This window comes from Muntiacus reevesi, chromosome 5 (genome assembly GCF_963930625.1).
Source record: "Muntiacus reevesi chromosome 5, mMunRee1.1, whole genome shotgun sequence".
NCBI classification, from domain to species: domain Eukaryota; kingdom Metazoa; phylum Chordata; class Mammalia; order Artiodactyla; family Cervidae; genus Muntiacus; species Muntiacus reevesi.
In genome coordinates, this window is record NC_089253.1 from 100972665 (window position 1) to 100997328 (window position 24664).

At 38.9% G+C, this 24664-nt stretch overlaps 1 protein-coding gene and 1 pseudogene across 1 annotated transcript; one reads left to right on the plus strand and one right to left on the minus strand.

The window, feature by feature from the left end:
• CENPL (centromere protein L) lies at window positions 1-24461 on the minus strand. The gene is made up of 5 exons (XM_065936070.1): window positions 24003-24461; window positions 10475-10651; window positions 5837-6088; window positions 1894-2436; window positions 1-639 (listed from the first exon to the last, which is right to left on the minus strand). Exons 2-5 carry the CDS (start codon window positions 10646-10648, stop codon window positions 568-570), a joined length of 1041 nt encoding a protein of 346 aa, XP_065792142.1. The 5' UTR covers window positions 10649-10651; window positions 24003-24461; the 3' UTR covers window positions 1-567.
• Window positions 7991-8863, plus strand: LOC136168705 (small ribosomal subunit protein uS10-like; annotated as a pseudogene).
• Window positions 24462-24664: the final 203 nt, after the last annotated feature.

The window sequence follows — 24664 nt, forward strand, 5'->3', positions numbered from 1 at the left end:
TTTAATTTGACATTGCAATAAGAATTAAACAGTTAAAACCAGGATATTAGTGGCTTAAAAAGGATAGCAACTTTGGTTTCCTTTGGAAAGGATATTGATTGCCAGTTGTCTACAGCAAAACGGTGCTAGGAAAATGTCTGTAGAAGACAGAAAATCTCTCTGAATACAAGTCTAAAATGCTTAAAAATAGGGATTAAAGGTTTTAAGATGCAAACCAGCAATATTCAGTATTAGAGGTATTTGATTTGAATCCTAAAAAGTCTGACATAATAAACATATATTTGTGAGGAAGATGGCCAACAAATGAACAACTCCGCATAGTCTATAGAGACTAGAATCCCAGACGATCGTGACTATTACACAGTCACCTGGCTGTGGTTCATCCACTATCACCTTCTTAGTTCTTCTAGATCCTTCTTGGCTTTCACCTGGGTAACTCCAAGGCACTGTGAGGAAAACAGATGGAGAGACACCCATTTCTCCTGTAGTCCCTCTCAGCATAGCAACTGAGCAGACAGTCTGTGAGAAAAAGGTATTTAATCCACAACTTACAGTCCCCATAAGACCTCACTCAATTTGAAAAATTGCCAGTTCTGTCAAATACGCCAGCACTCCAATAAGGTATTTAGGACACAAAATCTGGGGGAAAAAAGACAATTAAAATTAAATTTTATTAAAATTAAATTAAAATACAATTAATTATAATAATGTAGTTGATATTTGATAAATATTCCAGGCTTATTTTAAATTCCGTATCTATAAACTAAGCTATGAATAGGAAACAACTGTTGTTAGAACTCTAAGCCAAACAGATTACTTAATAAAGATGCCTGACTTTAATAAATTTGCAACTATTACTCAGTGGTGCTCAGAAGGAATGAGATTAAGATTCTTATTTATCCTGGCTTCCACTGATTAGCTACCTACCTGCTTAAAGAGGGGGGGGTGGGGGAAGGGTATCTATGAACCCCTTGGACTTATATATCTCCACTTTCTAGAAAGAGTTTCATAGCTTCCTTCTCAAAGGTATGTACGTGTGTCTAAGTTGCTTCAGTCGTGTCCGACTCTTTGCAACCCAATGCACTGTAGTCCTCCAGGTTCCTCTGTCCATGGGGTTTTCCAGGCAAGAACACTAGAGTGGGTTGCCATGTCCTCCTCCAGCGGATATTTCTGACCTAGAGATTGAACCCACGTCTCTTATGTCTCCTATACTGGCAGGCTCTTTACCACTAGGTAAAGGCTCTTTATCACTTCTCAAAGGTATACACAACGCCAAAAATGTCTTGTAGAAACAAATCAGAGCAGAAACTTAGTTAACACATTAATTTCAAACTTCTGAGAGGCAGTACAGTATTCCAGTTAAAAGTATATAAGCCTTTGAGTCAGATGCGTGGGTTTAAATTTCAACTCCACTTATCAGCTGTGTGATCCTTAGGGAGCCTACTTATCCTCTGTGCCACAATTTCCTCTTTACAACCTATGCAAGCAGGTTGTTATGAAAACTAAATGGGACAATATGTATAAAAATGCTTAATAATGCTTGGCACAGTTCGTGCTTGACAAATGTTAGCTATTATCATGGCAATATTTGAACCTAGGAACCACAATTACTGTCTTACATCATTAAGAGAGGTTCTTAGAATAGTCCAGATTAAACAGGGCCACCCTCATATTCACAGATGGGATACGAACACACTATATAAAACAGTTTGAAAATATACTTATTAATAGAATGTGAGCATATGGAAGTAAAATTTAAAAATATATAAGGACTTCATTAAATTGAATTCTGAGTATTCCAAAGTATTTCTTCAACATGGAAAATATAATTGCTATGCATTCTGAAAACTATGCAGAAATAAGGAAAATAACTAGATTTTAGTTCAAACTAACCTTTATTTTTCCATCAGTATGTGCTGAAGCTACAGATGTTGAAACACGAACCAATCTCGTGGCTGATAAATGAATTCTGAAATGCCTATGGAAATGTGAATACAGGCAGTCCATGAACAAGTCAACTTCCTCCTGGGTAACTTCCCCAGGTGTTTTGTGAACACTGTCCCATAAAGCTTTTGCATCTTCCGGATGTATGGCATAAGAAATGTCCAGACTATGAGGGCGACAGGGTACAGACCAAAGTAATTCAGTAGTGGCCATATAATGGTCCATTTTGCATGCAGTCCACATAGCAGCCATCCAGGAAAGATTAAATGCATTGATTGCTAAGGGACGGAAGTAACAGTCAAAAGTTTTCTGAAACCAGGTTCCAATTACAGCTGTATTAGTCTCTGCACCATTTGCAAGGAATAAGGGTAGACAGGTGAAATCTTCTGAAACAGTCTCCAGAAGACTGTCTCCAAATACACAGCAGAACCAACCAGTCCACAACACTTTCTCTTCTTTGTGCTCAGATGGCAATTGAGATTTTGACAAAATCTATGAAGGAAAGTCAAACAGGTTCATTAAATTCAAAAGTACATTTATTCTGGACTTCCCTGGTGGTCCAGTGGTTAAGAATCCGCCTGCCAATGCACAGGACAGGGGTTGGATCCTTGGCCAGGGTAGGTTTCACATGCCTTGGGGCAACTAATCCCACGAGCCACAACCACTGGACCTGTGCCCTGGAGTCCATGCTCTGCAACAAGAGAAGCCACAAAATAAAAAGCCCTCACACTGCCAAATAGAGAATAACCCCAACTCACCAAAACTAGAGAAAGCCCTCATAAGCAACAAAGATTCTCGTACAGTAACGTAGCCAAAAATAAATAAATGAACTAAAAAACAAAAGTACATTGACTCCTAAATTACATCTTCTCATCATTAATTAGTATAGTACATTTAAAAATAAGAAGATATGTTGAATTAATATTACCTGCCAAAAACCACACAGAGAATTGTCTCCCTAATCATTATTAGGGTTTATTTTCAAGTTAATTGGTCTTTTTCCTAATACTCTGATTAGGACAAGGTATATTGCAAGATCTTGGTGCAACCAAATGCAAAATAAGGAATACCAATAAGGAACAGTATCCCGAAAAAAACAGTATAATCAGGAACAGTATCCCGAAAAAAAAAATCTCAACCTGAGAAGGGACTGAAAAGTAAAAGGCCTGAAAAAAAGGGACTGAAAAAGTAAAAGTAAAAATTCCAATGTGCTGGAATTATTCCACTGGGAAAGATGTCACTATTTCCTAAGGCAGCTCTGTCTATACACTTAAAATGCTCTTTTGTGTGTTAGGCCCCATAGTTTCCAACCACTGGGCCTACTTTTTTCCTTACATGCATGTAGATCAAATCTGATCTAATCTCTCTTCTACAGAAAAAGCCCTGCAAATATTTGATGGTCTCTTTCATATGCTGCAAAGGTCAATATCTCCAGTTTCTTCAACCATTCTTCCTATGACATACGTTCAAGTGCTCACACTATTTGGACACACTTCTCTGAAAACCTTTGGCACAGGAGTCATTCGTTAAGTGAACGTAAATACTTCAAAAACGTCTGATTACAGAACTGTTACCACCTTTAACCTGTATTATATTCCTACTAATATAACCTTAGATTGCAGTAGTTTTCTGGTTTTTAGTTGAAAACGCTACATAAATTAGCCCTACATACTCATTTTTGTTGTTAATAAGTAAATCCCCCACCCCCTACAACTCATACTAAGGCAATAAATGTATACCTATTAAAATTTTAATCTCTTTCAATTGACCCACTGTGCCAATCCATTCAGATCTTCTAGAATCTTGATTGTATTTTCCAGTGGATTGACTAACCCCTCAAATGTCAAATCTGTAAATTATATAACAAACATACCTTCCATATAGTTATAGAAGTTTTAATTGAAGCTCAACCAGGACAAGGTGAAGATCACAGCCCTATATTATATCCCTTTAGAGACAATCATGGTCAATTACTTTGACCATTCTCCTCCTTGTTCTAAAAGTTATAAGACTTTCAAATACTTTAAAGCCCAGATATAGTATGTCTATCATATTTTCATAATCTAAAAGTCCTATAACTCTGACAAGAAACAGACTTAATTTGAAAACTATTAGGATACTACAGAGGAATTCAAGAGGTCATTTCTATTTCTCACAAGAATATTTGCTTGCTTGATGACATGCAAACCATGTAACTCCTTAAGGCATCAACTGCTTTACTTGACAGAGACTGCTAATTATCTACCCAGTATCTATTTTTCCTTCCACAATAATACAGAGATTTTACTTGGGCTGGCAAAGTACCTACTAAAAACAATTTCTAGTCTCCCTTCCAACTGAGATGTAAAGAGAAGTTACTGTTGGCTCTCAGCAAGTCTCATTCAAAATTTACTCAGTGGCAGGCAACCCATCTGCCCTTCCCATCCTCCTCCTCCTCCTTGCCTTGAACTTACATATAATATTTAGAACTCCAGGAGCCAAGTTAGATTACAGTGAGACCATAAGCATGGAAGCCATGTACCAAGGATGATAGAGAAGACAGAAGGAGCTTAGATTATTAATAATTTCATGAAGCATTTATCAGCCTTGAAAAGCTTGCCTCTGGACACTTTTTTGCAAGATAACTAAACTTCTATCATCTTTAATTCACTGTTATTTAGACTTTCTGTTATAAGCACCTGTACCTAATCCCAATAATCCTGAAATCCTTGCCAATACCATAATCTATACCAGGGGTCAGCAAACCTTTTCTGTAGAGGGTCAGATAGAAAGTAAATACTTTAGGCTTTGCAAGCCATATGGTCTCTGTAGCAACTACTCAACTCTGCTGTTTTAACACAAAAGCAGCCATAGACTACGGAAACAAATGAAAGGGGATCTATTTCAAGAAAACATAACTTACAAAGCCAAGCAGCAGGCTATATCTGGGCTTCAGGTCATAGTTTGTTGACCCCTAATCGAACAAACAAAATTTCAACTGTTTCAGAACTTACCAATGACTAAAATGAGTTAATTCAGCAGAAACAGAAGTAGCAGGCATAAATAATAAATCTGGTTTCTTAATAAAACAAAGGATAGTCATACTACTTTTATACACCACATATAGGAAGGAAAGTAAAATGTTACATTTCTAAGAGTAATCTGGTATGATATATCTACTTCTAGGATTTTAATCCCAGTAAAAACCATAGAAATATACAGATAAATTTATAAAAATGCAAAATTTACATTTAGTTACTCAAAATAACATGAGTTAACTAGTTACAGTGCAGATTACTAGTTTAAAACAAAGGCCATAATCATATTGCAAAAGTGCAGACAATATGATCACGATTTCAATAGATACAAATAGCCAAACAGACGTATCTAGGTTCATGATTGAGTCTGCAGTTTTCTTACAATATCTTTGCCTAGTTTTGGTATTAGGGTAATACTGACCTTCCCCTTAGGAAGTGTTACCTCTGCTTCTAGCCTCTGAAAAAGTTTGTAGGAAACTGGTATAACCTCGTCTCTAAATGTTGAGTGGAATTCACCAGTGAACCCATCCAGACCTGTTGCTTTCTGTTTTGGAAGGTTATTAATTATTGACTCCATTTCTTTACTAGGCCTAGGTCTATTCAGATTGTCTACTGCCAAATAGATGTACACCAAAATGTTATCCTGTGGATTTTAACTTTGTTTGTACTTAAATATTTAAGTTTTCTTAAAAGAAACATGGTTATATTGAAAAAGGAAAAATCTAATTGTTATAATTTGATCAAACAAGATATAACATAGGTTATAAATCACACACTTGAGAATTTTAAAAACAGTAAGAATATAGTACAATTTCTAAACCAAAACAATGCACATTCTTTTCTCCTAGGAAGCACGTATGGCTTTCACGATATACCTGGACAAGAAATGCTTCAGGATCTCTTTGTGTTCCTTTCACTCCCATGAGAGTAGAGAAAATCACTTTGATGTTGAAGTCATCTCCCACTTCCACAGCAAGTCCTTTCTGCTTTTCAGCAGCAATAAATGCATTCAGAAGTTTAGAGTACTCTTTGAAATTAGTATAGGAGAATTTATATAGGGGAGTTAAACTATATAAAGTCCATTGTTTATGCAGAAGGAATGCAAACTTCTGAGGATCAACATCTTCCTGAAAAAAATCAAGACAAAAGAAGTCAGAGAATAAGGAAACATTAGGGGATTCCCTGGTGGCCCAGCAGCTGAGAATCTGCTTGCAATACAGCGGACACCAGTTCAGTCCGGGAAGATTCCACGCGCCTCAGAGCAACCAAGCTCCTGTGCTAGTGCAGTCATAGATAGATAAATAAAATTAAAAACAAAAAAAAAGAATTTGGAAACTAAAAGCTTACCACAGTATTTTAAGTATTTAATACAGATCTATTACTGGGTACCTGATCTTCGCATTCCAGTCAAATTGAGTTTGTAGGACTCTTTGAAGCTCTTTGAACAGACTTTTGCATCTGCTGTGCCTTTTCTTCTTGATGTTCTTCCCAGAGTGTTTACAGGACGTGGTCCTTTCCTTTCTTCAGGTCTCTGCCCGAATGTCACTCAAGAGGGCACCCTATCCAAAGCAGCACCTGCATCCATTCCAACTGTGTCACTCTATATCTCCTTAACATGTCTTTTTTTTTCTTCCCACAGCATTATCTGACATTATGTACTTGTCTATATTTTTGGAATCACAGGTACCATCAAAAACAAAATAGTTCATTTGTACTGGCCTTGTGGCATTGTTGAGGGTCTTCACATACACCCCCATATAAGCTCCTAGTTTTATCCTGGATTGAAATTTTCTATAGAATCCATAATTCCTGATATAGTCTCACAGTTCTACCTCTCTTTTAGAATTTTCAACACCGATGTCCACTTGAGAAAAATATTTGTCCTGACTGAAGTATTCACAGAAAAGTTATAAACCTTTTTTCTTATTACTATCAAAAGATTTGGGGCAAAAAAGGTTGGGGGGAGATTCCCTCGCAGTCCAGTGGTTAGGACTTGGTGCTCTCACTGAAGGGGCCCAGGTTCAACCTCTGGTTAGGGAACTATGATCCCACAAGTCCACTGGTGCAACCAAAAAAAAGATTTGGCAAAATTATCTGTATCACATAGAGAAAAGGAAACACTGAACCAGACATTCCATTCTTGAATTTATATACAATCTCTGTTTTCTGGTTAAAAGCTATCACTTTCATTACCAGGACTAGGAATTTTTAAGGAAGTTTTCATAAAGAAGCAAAAACTTTCCCATATCCCAAAAGATACTAGACCTACAACAGAGAAAAGAAAACAAAGTTATAAGGAAGGTGTGGGTGACTGATTGGTCAGACTTCTTGCTAACTGACTCAGAAGCATCCATCAAACTTGTATTCACTAGGGCTTTATTTCATGCTTCAATAAAATTATAAATTATGAACGTTATATACAAGATTTAGGGTTTTTAATGAATGATCAAAACAGCATATTGCCACTAGACAAATCTGGGACAATATAAACACCAAAATAATTTAGTAAGGAATTAGAAAAATTAAAATAACAAAACAAAAACAGGAATTCATAAGAATGAAATCAGAATACTCCCTAACACCACACACAAAAATAAACTCAAAATGGACTAAAGACCTAAATGTAAGACCAATCACAAAGGGGAAAACACAGCAAGAACTCTCTGACATAAATCACATCAAGATCTTTTTTGATCCACCTCCTGGAATAATTAAAATAAAAACAAAAATAAACAAATGGGACCTAATTAAACTTAAAAAGCTTTTGGACAGCAAAGACAACCATAAATGAGATGAAAAGACAACCCTCAGGAGAAAATATTTGCAAACAAAGCAACTGACATGGGATTAATCTCCAAATATACAAACAGCTCATGAAGCTCAATATTAAAATAAAAAAACCACCCAATCAAAAATGGGCAGAAGACCTAAATAGACATTTCTCCAAAGAAGATATACAGATGGCCAAGAGACACATGAAAAGATGTTCAGTATCACTAATTATTAGAGAAATGCAGAACAAAACTACAATGAGGTATCACCTCACACTGGTCAGAATAGTCGTCATCCAATGGAGACTCTGAGGAAGACATGGTTGCCACTGCAGCAGAGCCCTTGCCACCTGCCCCTGCTCATGATTCACCACTGTTTGCTCTTGTGGACGAACAAGTCCGTCAGGAAGCTGCACCACAGCCACGGCCTTTAAAGGCACCAGCAAGATTCCTGTGGAGCCAGAGGTGGCCATTCACTGGATTAGGATTACCCTCACCAGTCGAAGCCGAAGTCTCTAGAGAAGGAATGTGCCTACCTGATCAGAGGCATGAAGGAAAAGAATCTCAAAGTGAAAGGACCTCTTCGGATGCCTACCAAGACTCTGAGAATAACTACAAGGAAAACTCCTTGTGGTGAAGGTTCTAAGACTTGGGATCAATTCCAGACGAGGATCCACAAGCAACTCACTGACCTGCACAGTCCCTGTGAGATTGTCAAGAAGATCACTTCCGTCAGTATTGAGCCAAGAGTTGAGGTGGAAGGCACCACTGCTGATGCCTAAATCAAACTTTTTAATAAACTGATAATCAATTGTTAAAAATAAATAAATAAAAGCTAGAGAGGCTGTGGACAAAAGGGAACCCTCTTGCACTACTGGTGGGAATGTAAATTCATACAACCACTATGCAGAACAGTATGGAGAGTCCTTAAAAAAACTAAAAACAGAACTACCATATGACCCAGCAATCCCATTCCTGGGCATATATCCTGAGAAAACCATAATTCAAAAAGACCCAAAGTTCACTGCAGCACAGTTTACAACAGTCAGGACATGGAAGCAACCTAAATGTCCACTGACAAATGAATAAAGATGTAGTACGTATATACAATGGAATACTATTCAGCCATAAAAAAGAATGAAATCAGGTCATCTGTAGAGGCATGGATGGACCTAGCGTCTGTCATACAGACTGAAGTAAATCAGAGGGAAAAAAATAAATATCGTATACTAATGAAGGTATGTGGAATCTAGAAAAACGGTACAGATGCTATATGCAGGGCAGGAGTAGAGATGCAGACATAGGGAAAGGACATGTGGACATGGCGGGGAGGGGCAGCTGGGATGAACTGGGAGACTGGGACTGCATACGTGCACTACCGTGTACAAAAGAGACACCTCGTGGGAGCCTACAGAGTAGCACAGGGAGCTCAGCTCAGTGCTCTGTGGTGACCGAGAGGGGTGGGCTGGGGTGGGGAGAGGCCTAAGAGGAAGTGGAGATACATATACACACACATATAGCTGATTCACTTTGTTGTACGGCAGAAACTAACAACAGTGTAAAGCAATTATACCCCAATAAAAAAATAAATTTAAAATGATAAACAAACAAGATTTAATGAATCCATACTGATAAATGGATAAATAAATGGAATAGAAATGAGAATGGCCTAAAATAAAATACCAAAAGCTAGCTGGAAAATACGGAGCAAATAGAGATGGAAAACCATTATTTTGCAACCAACATGATAAAGATGGAATTAGGCAACTCTACTCAATGCTCTGTAGAGACCTAAATGGGAAGGAAATCCAAAAAAGAGGGGACATATGTATATATATAGCTGATTCACTTTGCTGTACAACAGGAACTAACACAATGCTATAAAGCAACTATATACTCCAATTTATACTCCAATAAACGCTAATTTTAAAAAGATAACCAGTAAGACTGAAAAAACTAAAACATAAATAAAAACTAAGATAAATAATTTTTAAAAATAGAATCAAGCAAAAAACATCAATGGATAAGGGATGTTAAGTTTAAGGTGAAATTTTGACAAGGCACAAGATATATGTATTATCTTAAAGTATCTACCCACAGACTGCTTATTAGTTGCAGGGGGATAAAACAGTAATTTGGGGGCAACATTTTCTAACAGTGTGATCAAAATTAACATCACCTATGTGCTATCAGGTGTTACTCCCCTAAAAAGGACACAACAGCACCTATATAATATTCCAGTGAGCAATACATAACTTCAGTCTAATCTTGAGAAAACATCAGACAAATACAATGTTCCTCATTTTGTATTGCTTCCCAGGTGGCGCAGACGGTAAAGAATCCGTTTACAATGTGGGAGACCTGGATTCCATCCCTGGTTGGGAAGATCCCCTGAAGGAGGGCCTGGCAACCCACTCCAGTACCCAATAGACAATGAGGGACATTCTATTTAAAAAAGGAAGAGGAGGAAACATATTCTTCAAAACTGTCAGGTGTCATAAAAGAGAAATATTGTGGAAACATTCCAAATTAAAGGAAGTTAAAAAACATATGGCACTGACAGCACAAATAATTGTTTTAACCATTTCTCATTTACTACTTGAGGTAGTAAGAAGACACAAAAAGTATCTTTCAGTAACAAATATTTATAATATATATATAATAAATAGTAACAAAAATTTAAATATTTTGTTCACAGACATTCTCAGTTACTGGTAACACGAAGGAACACAAAAAACATACCTGCAGTTGTGAACCCTGGGGGATTTTCCTTCGCTGCGGAGTTGGGATAAAGGAAGTCTGCTTCCTGACTGATTCTAATCGTTTCTGCAGAGGAGTGGCGCCTATAAAGAAATCTTTAAGCCTTGAGGAAGCATCTTGTCTAGGAGTCAATTCCGGTGTATCATAAGAATCCATGGTCTGCATAAAAAGAAATAAAACCAGAATTCCAAACACTAAGAAGTTAATTCATGTTCGTAGTTTCACTGATTCTTCTCCCTACTGTAAAGGAATTCTTTCTCTCTCCCTCCCTCTCTCTGCCTCAAGTGTGGCTTTTTAACCAAGTCCTGTATTTCTCATTGGCTAACAGGCTATCTTCATGAACATCTTACTGATACCTCAAACACAGTATGTTCAAAACTAAATTCAACTCCTCCCATTCTCCTCCTTCTAAAAGCTAACTGGTCCATTTTCAAATTCCTGTCAATTTTCTAAGTTAATTTAAATTTGTTTAAGTAGTCTCCCACTTCTACTTTTTAGCATACAGTCATTAAGCATATTCTTTTGCATTTTTTTCTTCCTCAGTTTCCCCATTCAATCCCAAAGCTACTTCCTTAACCAGGTCTTATTACCACAATTGAGCATTCCATATCTGAGGGCAATCCATTTTTCAGAAATGGCACTTTTAAAATAATGAAAAAATAAAAAACAAAACAAGCAAAAAGAAACGACACTTTATTATTAGTCACCTGTACAAACACTTTACAGTAGTAAGAAAAATTCTCCTCTTCTGCTGGGTACTCTTTATTTCATAATTCAGCTTGTTCTTACCCTTCTCCTAGACATAATCACATTCTCATCTTCATGTGTCTGCCTATCAACTATATTCCCTATCTCAGGTGTTCTTTTTCCATTCCATCTCCATTAAGACTATGTTTGAATTTAATCCCCTTTCAAATAGCATGGTTTTATTAACCATTTTTCCCCCAGAAGACCTATGCTACACACTTCTGTCTGTGTCTGTATCAGTGGCTCATTCCTGGAAGCAGTGTACATGTGTGTATAGAAGGAGGTCTCAGGGGTAAATATTTTGAAAAAGGCTCAAAGCCCTCTAGATGAGTCTAACAAAATCCCTCTAGAATGTTCTGCAAAGTCTTTGAGATTAATAATACACCAGCCCGGTCCCAGGGGCTCAGTGGTCAAGAATCCACTTGCCAATGCAGGAGATACAGGCTCGATCCCTGGATCAGGAAGATCCCTTGGACAAGGAAATGGCAACCCACTCCAGTACTCTTTCCTGGGAAATCCTGTGGACAGAGAAGCCAGGTGGGCTACAGTCCTTGGGGTCACAGTGAGTCAGACACGACTTGGCAACTAAACCAGCCCATATAGCTCTCTTTGATCACCTAGTCTATACCACTAATTTTGGCCCAAATTCATTTACTTCCTTGTATTATTTTTTTGGTGTGCATTTCCTCTTTTCCCGGTAAGACTAAACTACTTTGAAACTGTGCTCTTTGTATTTCTCTTGTATAATTTCCCTACTATAATGCTGAATACTCTTTGTTAAGGAAGTATTGGTTTAATTGAAACGAAGTATTTCACAGAACCCCGAAATTGAAAGGAGTTATGATTTAAAAGTTATAAAAATTATTCCCAAGTACTGGCACAGTTGCACTTCCCCGGTGGCTAGTGGTAAAGAAGAATCCACCTACTAATGTAAGACATGAGGGTCAGGAAAATCCCATGAAGGAGGGCCCAGCACCCTATGCCAGTATTCTTGCCTGGATAATCCCATGGAGCCTGGGGTCCTACAGTCCATGGGGCCACAAGAGTCGGACTCTAAGCAATTAAACTACAATTGGCATGGTTACCCTTTTAAAATTTTTTTCACAAGTTTTTATTACTATATTTAAATTTCATCAGGTCAAAGTATGACACACTCTATTATCTTGCACAAAACTCCATACATAAATTAAATACATAGTTCTCAAAGCCCAGATAATGCCCAGAGCAAGATCATATACAATTTAAATAGCAGTTACTGTAAAGCAGTCTAGCTTTAAATTCGTACAGAATTTTCTATTCAAAGGGGAATTTAATCAATATCACTTACAGAGAATGTTTTCTTTTTCAAATTTGTTATTTGGAATAACTGCTAACATTTATTGAGTATTCATCATGTGCCAGGTACTTTTCTAAATGCTTTAACAATCCTATGAGGTGAGTTATTATATTCCCAGCTGACAGACGGAAAGACAAAGAAATTAACTTTCTAACTTCCTAAAGTTACAAAGTAACTTCCCAAAGTCATGCAGTTAAAGATGCAAAAGTGGGGTGGGGGGGGGGACCAAGATGGCGGAGAAGTAGGACGGGGAGACCACTTTCTCTCCTAGAAATACATCAAAAGAATAACTGAACACAGAGCAAACTTCACAAAACAACTTCTGATCGCTAGCTGAGGTCACCAGGCGCCCAGAAAAGCAGCCCATTGTCTTCGAAAGGAGGTAGGACAAAATATAAAAGATAAATAGTGAGACAAAAGAGCTAAGGACAGAGATCCATCCCGGGAAGGGTCTTAATAGAGGACGTTCCCAGACACCGGGAAACCCCCGCACTGGCGGGCCTGGGGGAAGTGTTTGAATCTCGGAGGGCAACCTGATTGGGAGAGAAACAATAAATAAAACCCACAGATTACGAGCCTAAAAGCAACTCCCAACAGAAAAGTACCCCAGACGCCCGAATCCGCCACCAGCAAGTGGGGGCTGAACGGAGAGGAGCGGGCGGCATTACTTAGGGCAGGGGCCGGGCCTGAGCACCCTGAGGACAATCGGAGGGAGCTTCTGTGAGTTCCCAGCTTGAACTGTGGGAGAGCAAAAGAGAGAGAAAATTAACCGGCCTGAACACACTGCCGGCTGTTCACAGAACAAAGGGACCGAAATTCTGGATGGTAGACATCCGCCGGGAGGGTCGCGGCGAGACACAGGGCGCAGGCACCCGACCGACGCGGGCTGGGACTGGTGCTGGGGACGCGGAGGGCAGAAGGTGCACGCACCGGACTGGCGCCGGCGGAATCTGAGACTGGGACCGCGGAAGGGACTGGGCGTGCGCACCCGGGGAGAGTGCGCCCATCAAGCGTCAAGCCCCTGGCTGCCTGGGCCGCTCTGACGGGGAGGGCACAGGGAGCAGGCGCAGCTTTCCGTTCCGACCTTTGGCGGAACACCCGAGGGCTGGAATCGCGCGCAGTGCGTGCTCCATATAGAGCAGCCGGAGCCTGAGCAGCGCCGGCCCCGCCCCTCAGCGCCAGCCCCACCCTACAGCTCGAGGGAACTAGCTACCTGAATAAGAGTCCACCTCCGCCCTCCTAAGTCAGGGCGGAAACGAGGCCCTGAAGAGACCAGCAAACAAAAGCCAAATAAACAAAGGGTACCCCTTCAGAAGGGACCGGTGCAACAGATTAAAATCCCTGTAGGAAACACTGACCACACCACAAGGGGCCTGTAGATATCAAGAAGTGTAAGCTGGAACGAGGAGCTATCTGAAACCGAGCCGAACCCGCACTGACCGCAACAGCTCCAGAGAAATTCCTAGATATATTTTTTACTTTTTTTTTTTTTTAAAGTAAGGAAGAAAAAAAAAAAAAGATTTTTTTATTTTATTTTTTCTTTTTTATTTTTTCTCTTTTATTTTCCTTTAAAATTCCCTATTACTGCCCCATTACTCCTTAACTTTCATTTTTATAAATTCTTACGATTTTTTTAGTTAGGGAAAATTTTTTTTTCCCTCTTTTTTTTTTTTCTCTTTTTTTTTTCTTCCTTCTTCTCTTCTATTTTCTATTTTTCTTTTTCTCTTATTTCTTTTAAAGTCCTATAGTACTCCTCTACTGCTCCTTAATTATTCATTTTCAATACACTATAACCTTACAAAGAGGAAAGGGAAAAAAAGAAGAGAAGCCCTATTTTTAAACTGAACCTCATATATATTTCTAAAATTTTTTGGGAGGCGTTTTTGTTTTTGTTTTTAATATAATATTTTTAAGAGTCTAACCTCTACTTTAGATTTTTAATTTTTGTTCTTCAGTATATGATATAAACTGTGAACATTTAAGAATCCAATATTCAGTTTCCATTTTTAATCAGGAGTGTGTTGACTATTCTCTCCCAATCTTGACTCTCTGTTTTCTACCTCAGAACACCTCTATTTCCTCCTTTCCCCTTCTCTTCCCAATCCAATTCTGTGAATCATTATGGGTGTCTGGGCTACGGAGAACACTCTAGGAACAGACGACTGCGTAGATCTGTCTCTCTCCTCTTGAGTCCCCCTTTTTCTCCTCCTGCTCATCTCTATTTTCCTCCTCCCTGTCCTCTTCTTCATGTAACTCTGTGAACCTCTCTGGGAGTCCCTAACGGGGGAGAATCTTTTCGCCATTAACCTAGAAGTTTTATTATCAGTGCTGTATAGTTGGAGAAGTCCTGAGACTACAGGAAGAATAAAACTGAAATCCGGAGGCAGGAGATTTAAGCCCAAAACCTGAAAACACCAGAAAACTCCTGACTACATGGAACTTTAAGTAATAAGAGACTGTCCAAAAGCCTCCATACCTACACTGAAACCAACCACCACCCAAGAGCCAACAAGTTATAGAGCAAGACATACCACGCAAACTCCCCAGCAACACAGGAACATAGCCCTGAAAGTCAACATACAGACTGCCCAAAGTCACACCCAACACATAGACCCATATCAAAACTCATTACCGGGCACTCCATTGCTCTTCAAAGAGAAGAAATCAAGTTCCACGCTCCAGAACACTGACACAAACTTCCCTAACCAGGAAACCTTGACAAGCCAACAGTCCAACCCCACCCACCGGGTAAAAACTCCACAATAAAAAGGAACCACAGACCTCCAAAATACAGAAAGCCCATTCCAGACACAGCAATCTAAACAAGATGAAAAGGCAGAGAAATACCCAACAGGTAAAGGAACATGACAAGTGCCCACCAAGTCAAACAAAAGAGGAGGAGATAGGGAATCTCTCTGAAAAAGAATTTAGAATAATGATAATAAAAATGATCCAAAATCTTGAAAACAAAATGGAGTTACAGATAAATAGCCTGGAGACAAAGATTGAAAAGATGCAAGAAATGTTTAATAAAGACCTAGAAGAAATAAAAGAGAGTGAATTAAAAGTGAATAATGCAATGAATGAGATCAAAAACACTCTGGAGGGAACCAAGAGTAGAATAACGGAGACAGAAGATAGGATAAGTGAGGTAGAAGATAGAATGGTGGAAATAAATGAAGCAGAGAGGAAAAAAGAAAAAAGGATCAAAAGAAATGAGGACAACCTCAGGGACCTCTGGGACAATGTGAAACGCCCCAACATTCGAATCATAGGAGTCCCAGAAGAAGAAGACAAAAAGAAAGGCCATGAGAAAATACTCGAGGAGATAATAGCTGAAAACTTCCCTAAAATGGGGAAGGAAATAGCCACCCAAGTCCAAGAAACCCAGAGAGTCCCAAACAGGATAAACCCAAGGCGAAACACTCCAAGACACATATTAATCAAATTAACAAAGATCAAACACAAAGAACAAATACTAAAAGCAGCAAGGGAGAAACAACAAATAACACACAAAGGGATTCCCATAAGGATAACAGCTGATCTATCAATAGAAACCCTCCAGGCCAGAAGGGAATGGCAGGACATAATGAAAGTAATGAAAGAGAATAATCTACAACCTAGATTACTGTACCCAGCAAGGATCTCATTCAGATATGAAGGAGAATTCAAAAGCTTTACAGACAAGCAAAAGCTGAGAGAATTCAGCACCACCAAACCAGCTCTTCAACAAATGCTAAAGGATCTTCTCTAGACAGGAAATGCAGAAAGGTTGTATAAACGTGAACCCAAAACAACAAAGTAAATGGCAACGGGACCACACCTATCAATAATTACCTTAAATGTAAATGGGTTGAATGCCCCAACCAAAAGACAAAGATTGGCTGAATGGATACAAAAACAAGACCCCTATATATGCTGTCTACAAGAGACCCACCTCAAAACCAGAGACACATACAGACTAAAAGTGAAGGGCTGGAAAAAAATATTTCACGCAAACGGAGACCAAAAGAAAGCAGGAGTCGCAATACTCATATCAGATAAAATAGACTTTCAAATAAAGGATGTGAAAAGAGACAAAGAAGGACACTACATAATGATCAAAGGATCAATCCAAGAAGAAGATATAACAATTATAAATATATACGCACCCAACATAGGAGCACCGCAATATGTACGGCAAACGCTAATGAGTATGAAAGAGGAAATTAATAGTAACACAATAATAGTGGGAGACTTTAATACCCCACTCACAACTATGGATAGATCAACTAAACAGAAAATCAACAAGGAAACACAAACCTTAAATGATACAATGGACCAGCTAGACCTAATTGATATCTATAGGACATTTCACCCCAAAACGATCAATTTCACCTTTTTCTCAAGTGCACACGGAACCTTCTCCAGAATAGATCACATCCTGGGCCATAAATCTGGTCTTGGAAAATTCAGAAAAGTTGAAATCATTCCAGTCATCTTTTCTGACCACAGTGCAGTAAGATTAGATCTCAATTACAGGAAAAAAATTGTTAAAAATTCAAACATATGGAGGCTAAATAACATGCTTCTGAATAACCAACAAATCATAGAAGAAATCAAAAATCAAAATATGTATAGAAATGAATGAAAACGAAAACACAACAACCCAAAACTTATGCGACACTGTAAAAGCAGTGCTAAGGGGAAGATTCATAGCATTACAGGCTTACATCAAGAAACAAGAAAAAAGCCAAATAAATAACCTAACTTTACACCTAAAGCAATTAGAGAAGGAAGAAATGAAGAATTCCAGAGTCAGCAGAAGAAAAGAAATCTTAAAAATTAGGGCAGAAATAAATGCAAAAGAAACTAAAGAGACCATAGCAAAAATCAACAAAGCTAAAAGCTGGTTTTTTGAAAAAATAAACAAAATTGACAAACCATTAGCAAGACTCATTAAGAAACAAAGAGAGAAGAACCAAATTAACAAAATAAGAAATGAAAAGGGTGAGATCACAACAGACAACACTGAAATACAAAGGATCATAAGAGACTACTACCAACAGCTCTATGCCAATAAAATGGACAACTTGGATGAAATGGACAAATTCTTAGAAAAGTATAACTTTCCAAAACTGAACCAGGAAGAAATAGAAGATCTTAACAGAACCATCACAAGCAAGGAAATCGAAACTGTAATCAAAAATCTTCCAGGAAACAAAAGCCCAGGACCAGATGGCTTCACAGCTGAATTCTACCAAAAATTTAGAGAAGAGCTAACACCTATCTTACTCAAACTCTTCCAGAAAATTGCAGAAGAAGGTAAACTTCCAAACTCATTCTATGAGGCCACCATCACCCTAATTCCAAAACCAGACAAAGATGCCACAAAAAAAAAACTACAGGCCAATATCACTGATGAACATAGATGCAAAAATCCTTAACAAAATTCTAGCAAACAGAATCCAACAACATATTAAAAAAATCATACACCATGACCAAGTGGGCTTTATCCCAGGAATGCAAGGATTCTTTAATATCCGCAAGTCAATCAATGTAATACACCACATTAACAAATTGAAAGATAAAAACCATATGATTATCTCAATAGATGCAGAGAAAGCCTTTGACAAAATTCAACACTCATTTATGATTAAAACTCTCCAGAAAGCAGGAATAGAGGGAACATACCTCAACATAATAAAAGCTATATATGACAAACCCACAGCAAACATCACCCTCAATGGTGAAAAATTGAAAGCATTTCCCCTGAAATCAGGAACAAGACAAGGGTGCCCACTCTCACCACTACTATTCAACATAGTCTTGGAAGTTTTGGCCACAGCAATCAGAGCTGAAAAAGAAGTAAAAAGAATCCAGATAGGAAAAGAAGAAGTGAAACTCTCGCTGTTTGCAGATGACATGATCCTCTACATAGAAAACCCTAAAGACTCTTCCAGAAAATTACTAGAGCTAATCAATGAATATAGTAAAGTTGCAGGATATAAAATTAACACACAGAAATCCCTTGCATTCCTATATACTAACAATGAAAAAACAGAAAGAGAAATTAAGGAAACAATACCATTCACCATTGCAACAAAAAGAATAAAATACTTAGGAGTATACCTACCTAAAGAAACAAAAGACCTGTACATAGAAAACTATAAAACACTGATGAAAGAAATCAAAGAGGACACAAACAGATGGAAAAACATACCGTGTTCATGGATTGGAAGAATCAATATTGTCAAAATGGCTATTCTACCCAAAGCAATCTATAGATTCAATGCAATCCCTATCAAGCCACCAACGGTATTTTTCACAGAACTAGAACAAATAATTTCACAATTTGTATGGAAATACAAAAAACCTCGAATAGCCAAAGTAATCTTGAGAAAGAAGAATGGAACTGGAGGAATCAACCTGCCTGACTTCAAACTCTACTACAAAGCCACAGTCATCAAGACAGTATGGTACTGGCACAAAGACAGAAATATAGATCAATGGAACAGAATAGAAAGCCCAGAGATAAATCCACGAACCTATGGACACCTTATCTTTGACAAAGGAGGCAAGGATATACAATGGAAAAAAGACAACCTCTTTAACAAGTGGTGCTGGGAAAACTGGTCAACCACTTGTAAAAGAATGAAACTAGAACACTTTCTAACACCATACACAAAAATAAACTCAAAATGGATTAAAGATCTAAATGTAAGACCAGAAACTATAAAACTCCTAGAGGAGAACATAGGCAAAACACTCTCCGACATAAATCTCAGTGGGGTCCTCTATGACCCACCTCCCAGAATATTGGAAATAAAAGCAAAACTAAACAAATGGGACCTAATGAAACTTAAAAGCTTCTGCACAACAAAGGAAACTATAAGTAAGGTGAAAAGACAGCCCTCAGATTGGGAGAAAATAATAGCAAATGAAGAAACAGACAAAGGATTAATCTCAAAAATATACAAGCAACTCCTGAAGCTCAATTCCAGAAAAATAAATGACCCAATCAAAAAATGGGCCAAAGAACTGAACAGACATTTCTCCAAAGAAGACATACAGATGGGTAACACACACATGAAAAGATGCTCAACATCACTCATTATTAGAGAAATGCAAATCAAAACCACAATGAGGTACCATTTCACGCCAGTCAGGATGGCTGCTATCCAAAAGTCTACAAGCAATAAATGCTGGAGAGGGTGTGGAGAAAAGGGAACCCTCTTACACTGTTGGTGGGAATGCAAACTAGTACAGCCACTATGGAAAACAGTGTGGAGATTTCTTAAAAAACTGGAAATAGAACTGCCATATGACCCAGCAATACCACTTCTGGGCATACACACCGAAGAAACCAGATCTGAAAGAGACACGTGTACCCCAATGTTCATCGCAGCACTGTTTATAATAGCCAGGACATGGAAGCAACCTAGATGCCCATCAGCAGATGAATGGATAAGGAAGCTGTGGTACATATACACCATGGAATATTACTCAGCAGTTAAAAAGAATTCATTTGAATCAGTTCTAATGAGATGGATGAAACTGGAGCCCATTATACAGAGTGAAGTAAGCCAGAAAGATAAAGAACATTACAGCATACTAACACATATATATGGGATTTAGAAAGATGGTAATGATAACCCAATATGCAAAACAGAAAAAGAGACACAGAAGTATAGAACAGACTTTTGAACTCTGTGGGAGAAGGTGAGGGTGGGATGTTTCAAAAGAACAGCATGTATATTATCTATGGTGAAACAGATCACTAGCCCGGGTGAGATGCATGAGACGAGTGCTCGGGCCTGGTGCACTGGGAGGACCCAGAGGAATCGGGTGGAGGGGGGGGTGGGAGGGGTGATCGGGATGGGGAATACGTGTAACTCTATGGCTGATTCGTGTTAATGTATGACAAAACCCACTGAAATTTTGTGAAGTAATTGGCCTCCAACTAATAAAATAAAATAAAAAATTAAAAAAAAAAAGATGCAAAAGCCAGAATTTAAATGCAGACAGTCTTAACACCAGAGTGGGTGCTCTTACCTCGTTGTTTCACTCCACTTTTCAGTAGGCATCAATTTCAAGACAAAATAAGCCCAACTAAATTTGACTCCTCTTAAAACAGAAATGCTATAAATTCCAAAAAAAATTAAAGTCTATCTAGGTGAGAGAAAACTGGAGATACCAACAGAACGTTTCACATAAGGATGGGCATGATAAAGGACAGAAACAGCAGGGACCTAACAGAAGCAGAAGAGATTAAGCGGTGATGGCAAGAAAATACAGAAGAACTATACAAAAAAGGTCTTAATGATCCCGGATAACTGCAACGGTGTGGTCACTCACTCACCTAGAGCCAGACACCCTGGAGTGTGAAGTGATGTGGGCCTTAGGAAGCATTACTGCAAACAAAGCAAGAAGAGGTGATGGAATTCCAGCTGAGCTATTTCAAATCCTTAAAAATGATGCTTTTACAGTGCTATACTCAATAGGTCAACAAATCTGGAAAACTCAGCAGTGGCCACAGGACTGGAAAAGGTCAGTTCTCATTCCAGTCCTAAAGAAGGGCAAGGCCAAACAATGTTCAAACTACCATACAATTGCACTCATTTCACATGCTAGTAAGATGATGTCAAAATCCTTCGAGCTAGGTTTCAACAGTACATGAAGGCAGAGGAACAAGAGATCAAATTGCCAACATTCACTGGATCACAGAGAAAGCAAGGGCATTCCATAAAAACATCTACTTCTGTATCACTGACTACGCTAAAGCCTTTGTGTGGATCAAAACAAACTGTGGAAAATTCTTAAAAAGATGGGAACACAAGACCACCTTACCTGTCTCCTGAGAAACCTGTATGTGGGTCAAGAAGCAACAATTAGAATAAGACATGGAACAAAGGACGGGTTCAGAATTGGGAAAGAAGTACAAGGCTGTATATTGTCACCCTGCTTATTTAAAGTCTATGCAGAGTACATCATGGGAAATGCCAGGCTGGATGAATCCCAAGCTGGAATCAAGATTACCTGGAGAAATATCAACAATCTCAGATATGGAGATGATACCACTCTAATGGCAAAAAGTGAAAGGGAACTAAAAAGTCTCTTAATGAGGGTGAAAGAGCAGAGTGAAAAAAGCTGGCTTAAAACTCAACATCCAAAAAACTAAGATCATGGTATCTGGTCCCATCATTTCATGGCAAATAGAAGGGTAAAAAGTGAAAGCAGTGACAGATTTCTTGGACTCCAAAACCATTGCAGACCGTGACTGCAAACATGAAATTAAAAGATACTCTTTGGACTAAGTGTATTACACCTAGACAGTGTATTAAAAAGCAGAGACATCACTTGGCCAACAAAAGTCTGTTTAGTGAAAGCTATGCTTTTTTCAGTAGTAATGTACAGATGCGAGAGTTGGACCATAAAGAAGGTTGAGCGCCAAAGAATTTCGAACTGTGGTGCTGGAGAAGACTTTGAGAGTCCCTTGGACGGCAGGGAGATCAAAAGGGTCAACCCTAAAGCAAATCAACCTTGAATATTCATTGGAAGGACTGATACTGAAGCTGAAGTTCCAATATTTTGGCTACCTGATTCAAAGAGCCAACTCAACAGAAAAGACCCCAATGCTGGGAAAGATTGAAGGCTAAAGCAGAAGGGCGTGGCAGAGGATGAGATGGTTAGATAGCATCACTGACACAACAGACATGAATCTGAGCAAACTCCAGGAGACACTGAAGGGCAGAGGAGCCTGGCATGCTGTAGCCCATGGGGTGGCAGAGGCAGACACCACTTAGCAACTGAACAACAACAAAAGGGAGAGAAAGACTACTAGCTTAAAGGATTGGTTTTGAGAAAACATTTCCCTTGAGCATTTAATACTACAGTAATGTGAAATAGCCCAATCCATGCATTAAAGATCAGAAAATGATTTATATCTATTTTATTTTCTCATTCCATACTCAACAATGAGTATTTTTGCCCTGTTTGATAATTAAAGAGATTAAAAATATATCTTGATTCAATATTTTACTGTCCTAATATTCTTCCAACTATAAGGAGAGAGGTCCTTTTACTTGCTTTCTAAAGTCAGTCCATCAACTGATATTCTCAATCTCCATATTCCTTCACATTCCCCTTAGGCACAATCTTCCATGTTTATTTCAAACCTCTATCATCTCTTATCTCTATTCCACAGGATATTTTTCTTCCACTGCTGAGCATATTCTCATCTTCCTAACACTAAAAATTTTTTGTTTAAAACCTATTCATCTCATTCCTTTTGAGACCAATTTCCTGGAATTGTGGTATACAACTATTGCCTCCATTTACTAATAAATATTTTACTAGATATCTTCAGCAATCTCTTATGTATCTATCACTATAAAGACACTGCAATTTGAAGATTACCACTGCCCTTTGAAGACTGTCAACAATGTTTTTGTGAAAATCATGGACAATCACTGGGTCATCAAGTTTGCTCATCCTTATTCCTCTAAACTTTCTGCTATCTTGTTCTTTTCAAACACTCAACTATTTCTCCTCCTTGTTTCTTACAGTTTCTTCTGATTCATTTGCTGACTCCTTTGCTTCCTCCAGTTGCAACAACTGGTGTCTCCCCAAACTCTGAAATCACTTGTTTTCCATAAGGAAACATTCATTCAATATGTGACTCCTCTGGTCCCATACCTCTGCACCTGCATTTCCAATTTCCTGTAAAACACTGAACTTCTGTGTCCTCGAACTCATTAAGGTCAAAGCTAAACATTATTCCAGGACCACTCTTTCCTCTCCAACTACCCTGTTTCTCAGTAACAGTTCCAATTCTTCCTTCTCATTTTTCTCCCTGCCCATTAAAATACACCTTAGTCATCTTTTACTCTTCAGTCAAGTTTTACATCCAAATTACCATCAAATTCTGACATATTTCTTAAAAATATACTTATTAGCCCTCTCAAATCACCTTCACTTCCATTCTTAATTTTAGCCACTTATTCCCAACCCAAGCCCCCTTCCCCAACCCAATCTTTTCCCCAACCCAAGACTAGTTTTTCCACAGACACCTCTTTTACCTTGTTATTACCTTGCTTGAGATACTGTAACAATTCCCACACATCTAAATAAATGGAGTCAGAACTCTCTGTCTGGGCTTCAAGGCACTACCTTATCTGATCATAGTATCTGACCCTATTCGGGTTCACTCTTTACTGCTTTAGTTCTTACCCCAAGATCCATGAACAAACGGTCTTTCCAAAATCTAACAGTCCTCTAAGGTTGGATGCAAAATGTTTCATGCATGTGTAACTGGTAGGAGAAGGGGGTGAAGAAAGGTTTTGCAGAGGATGCACTTGAGCAGCCAAGTATTGTAAGGGTAACGACCACACGACAGGGCAAAACAGAGTTTACTGCTATGGCTGAACCAATAACAAAGCATCTTACCAATAAAATGCTGTGACGACGCTGTCACCCATTCCCTTCACGAATCATTCTTCAAGCCGGGATCCAAAACTACATCGAAACTGAAATCCCTCGAAGTAAAAAAGCCGCCAAAATGACAGCAAAGAGAAAGTCCAGAGGAACCCCTGGCCCTCCCAAATTCCCTCTCCCTCCACCACAAGACGCTTGAAGACCGACGCAAACGGGCCCAGCAAGAAGACCTCCGCTCCCAAGGACGCCAGGCCAGCTCGGCACTTCAAGCCGGAAGGGATATATCCGCTGCCTCAACCACCAGCTCCGCGACCCTCGCTCATAAGGAGTTTGCTTCAGCCCGCGGAGGGAAAGGGCAAGGGACAATGTGTCCCACCTCGCCCCTCGGCTCTTGAGCCCTCAGGGGCCAACATCAGCTCGGAAATCCCGCCTTTGACAAGCGGCAACTTGGCGTTCCGCCGCCTCCTCCGTTTAAAATCGTTTCCCGACTCGCTCTGCGGGCGGACGCAGGACGTCTCCGCGGCGCCGATTCCAAGTCTGTGAAGCTAATGAAGCAACTGCGGTCGCCATTTTAACTGAGGGCATGGGAACGATCTAACTGCTACCGTCTATTTCCCTACTCTCACTGTCGTCATTTTCCTCCCTTTTCTACCAGCGTTAAGCACTCCTTCAAA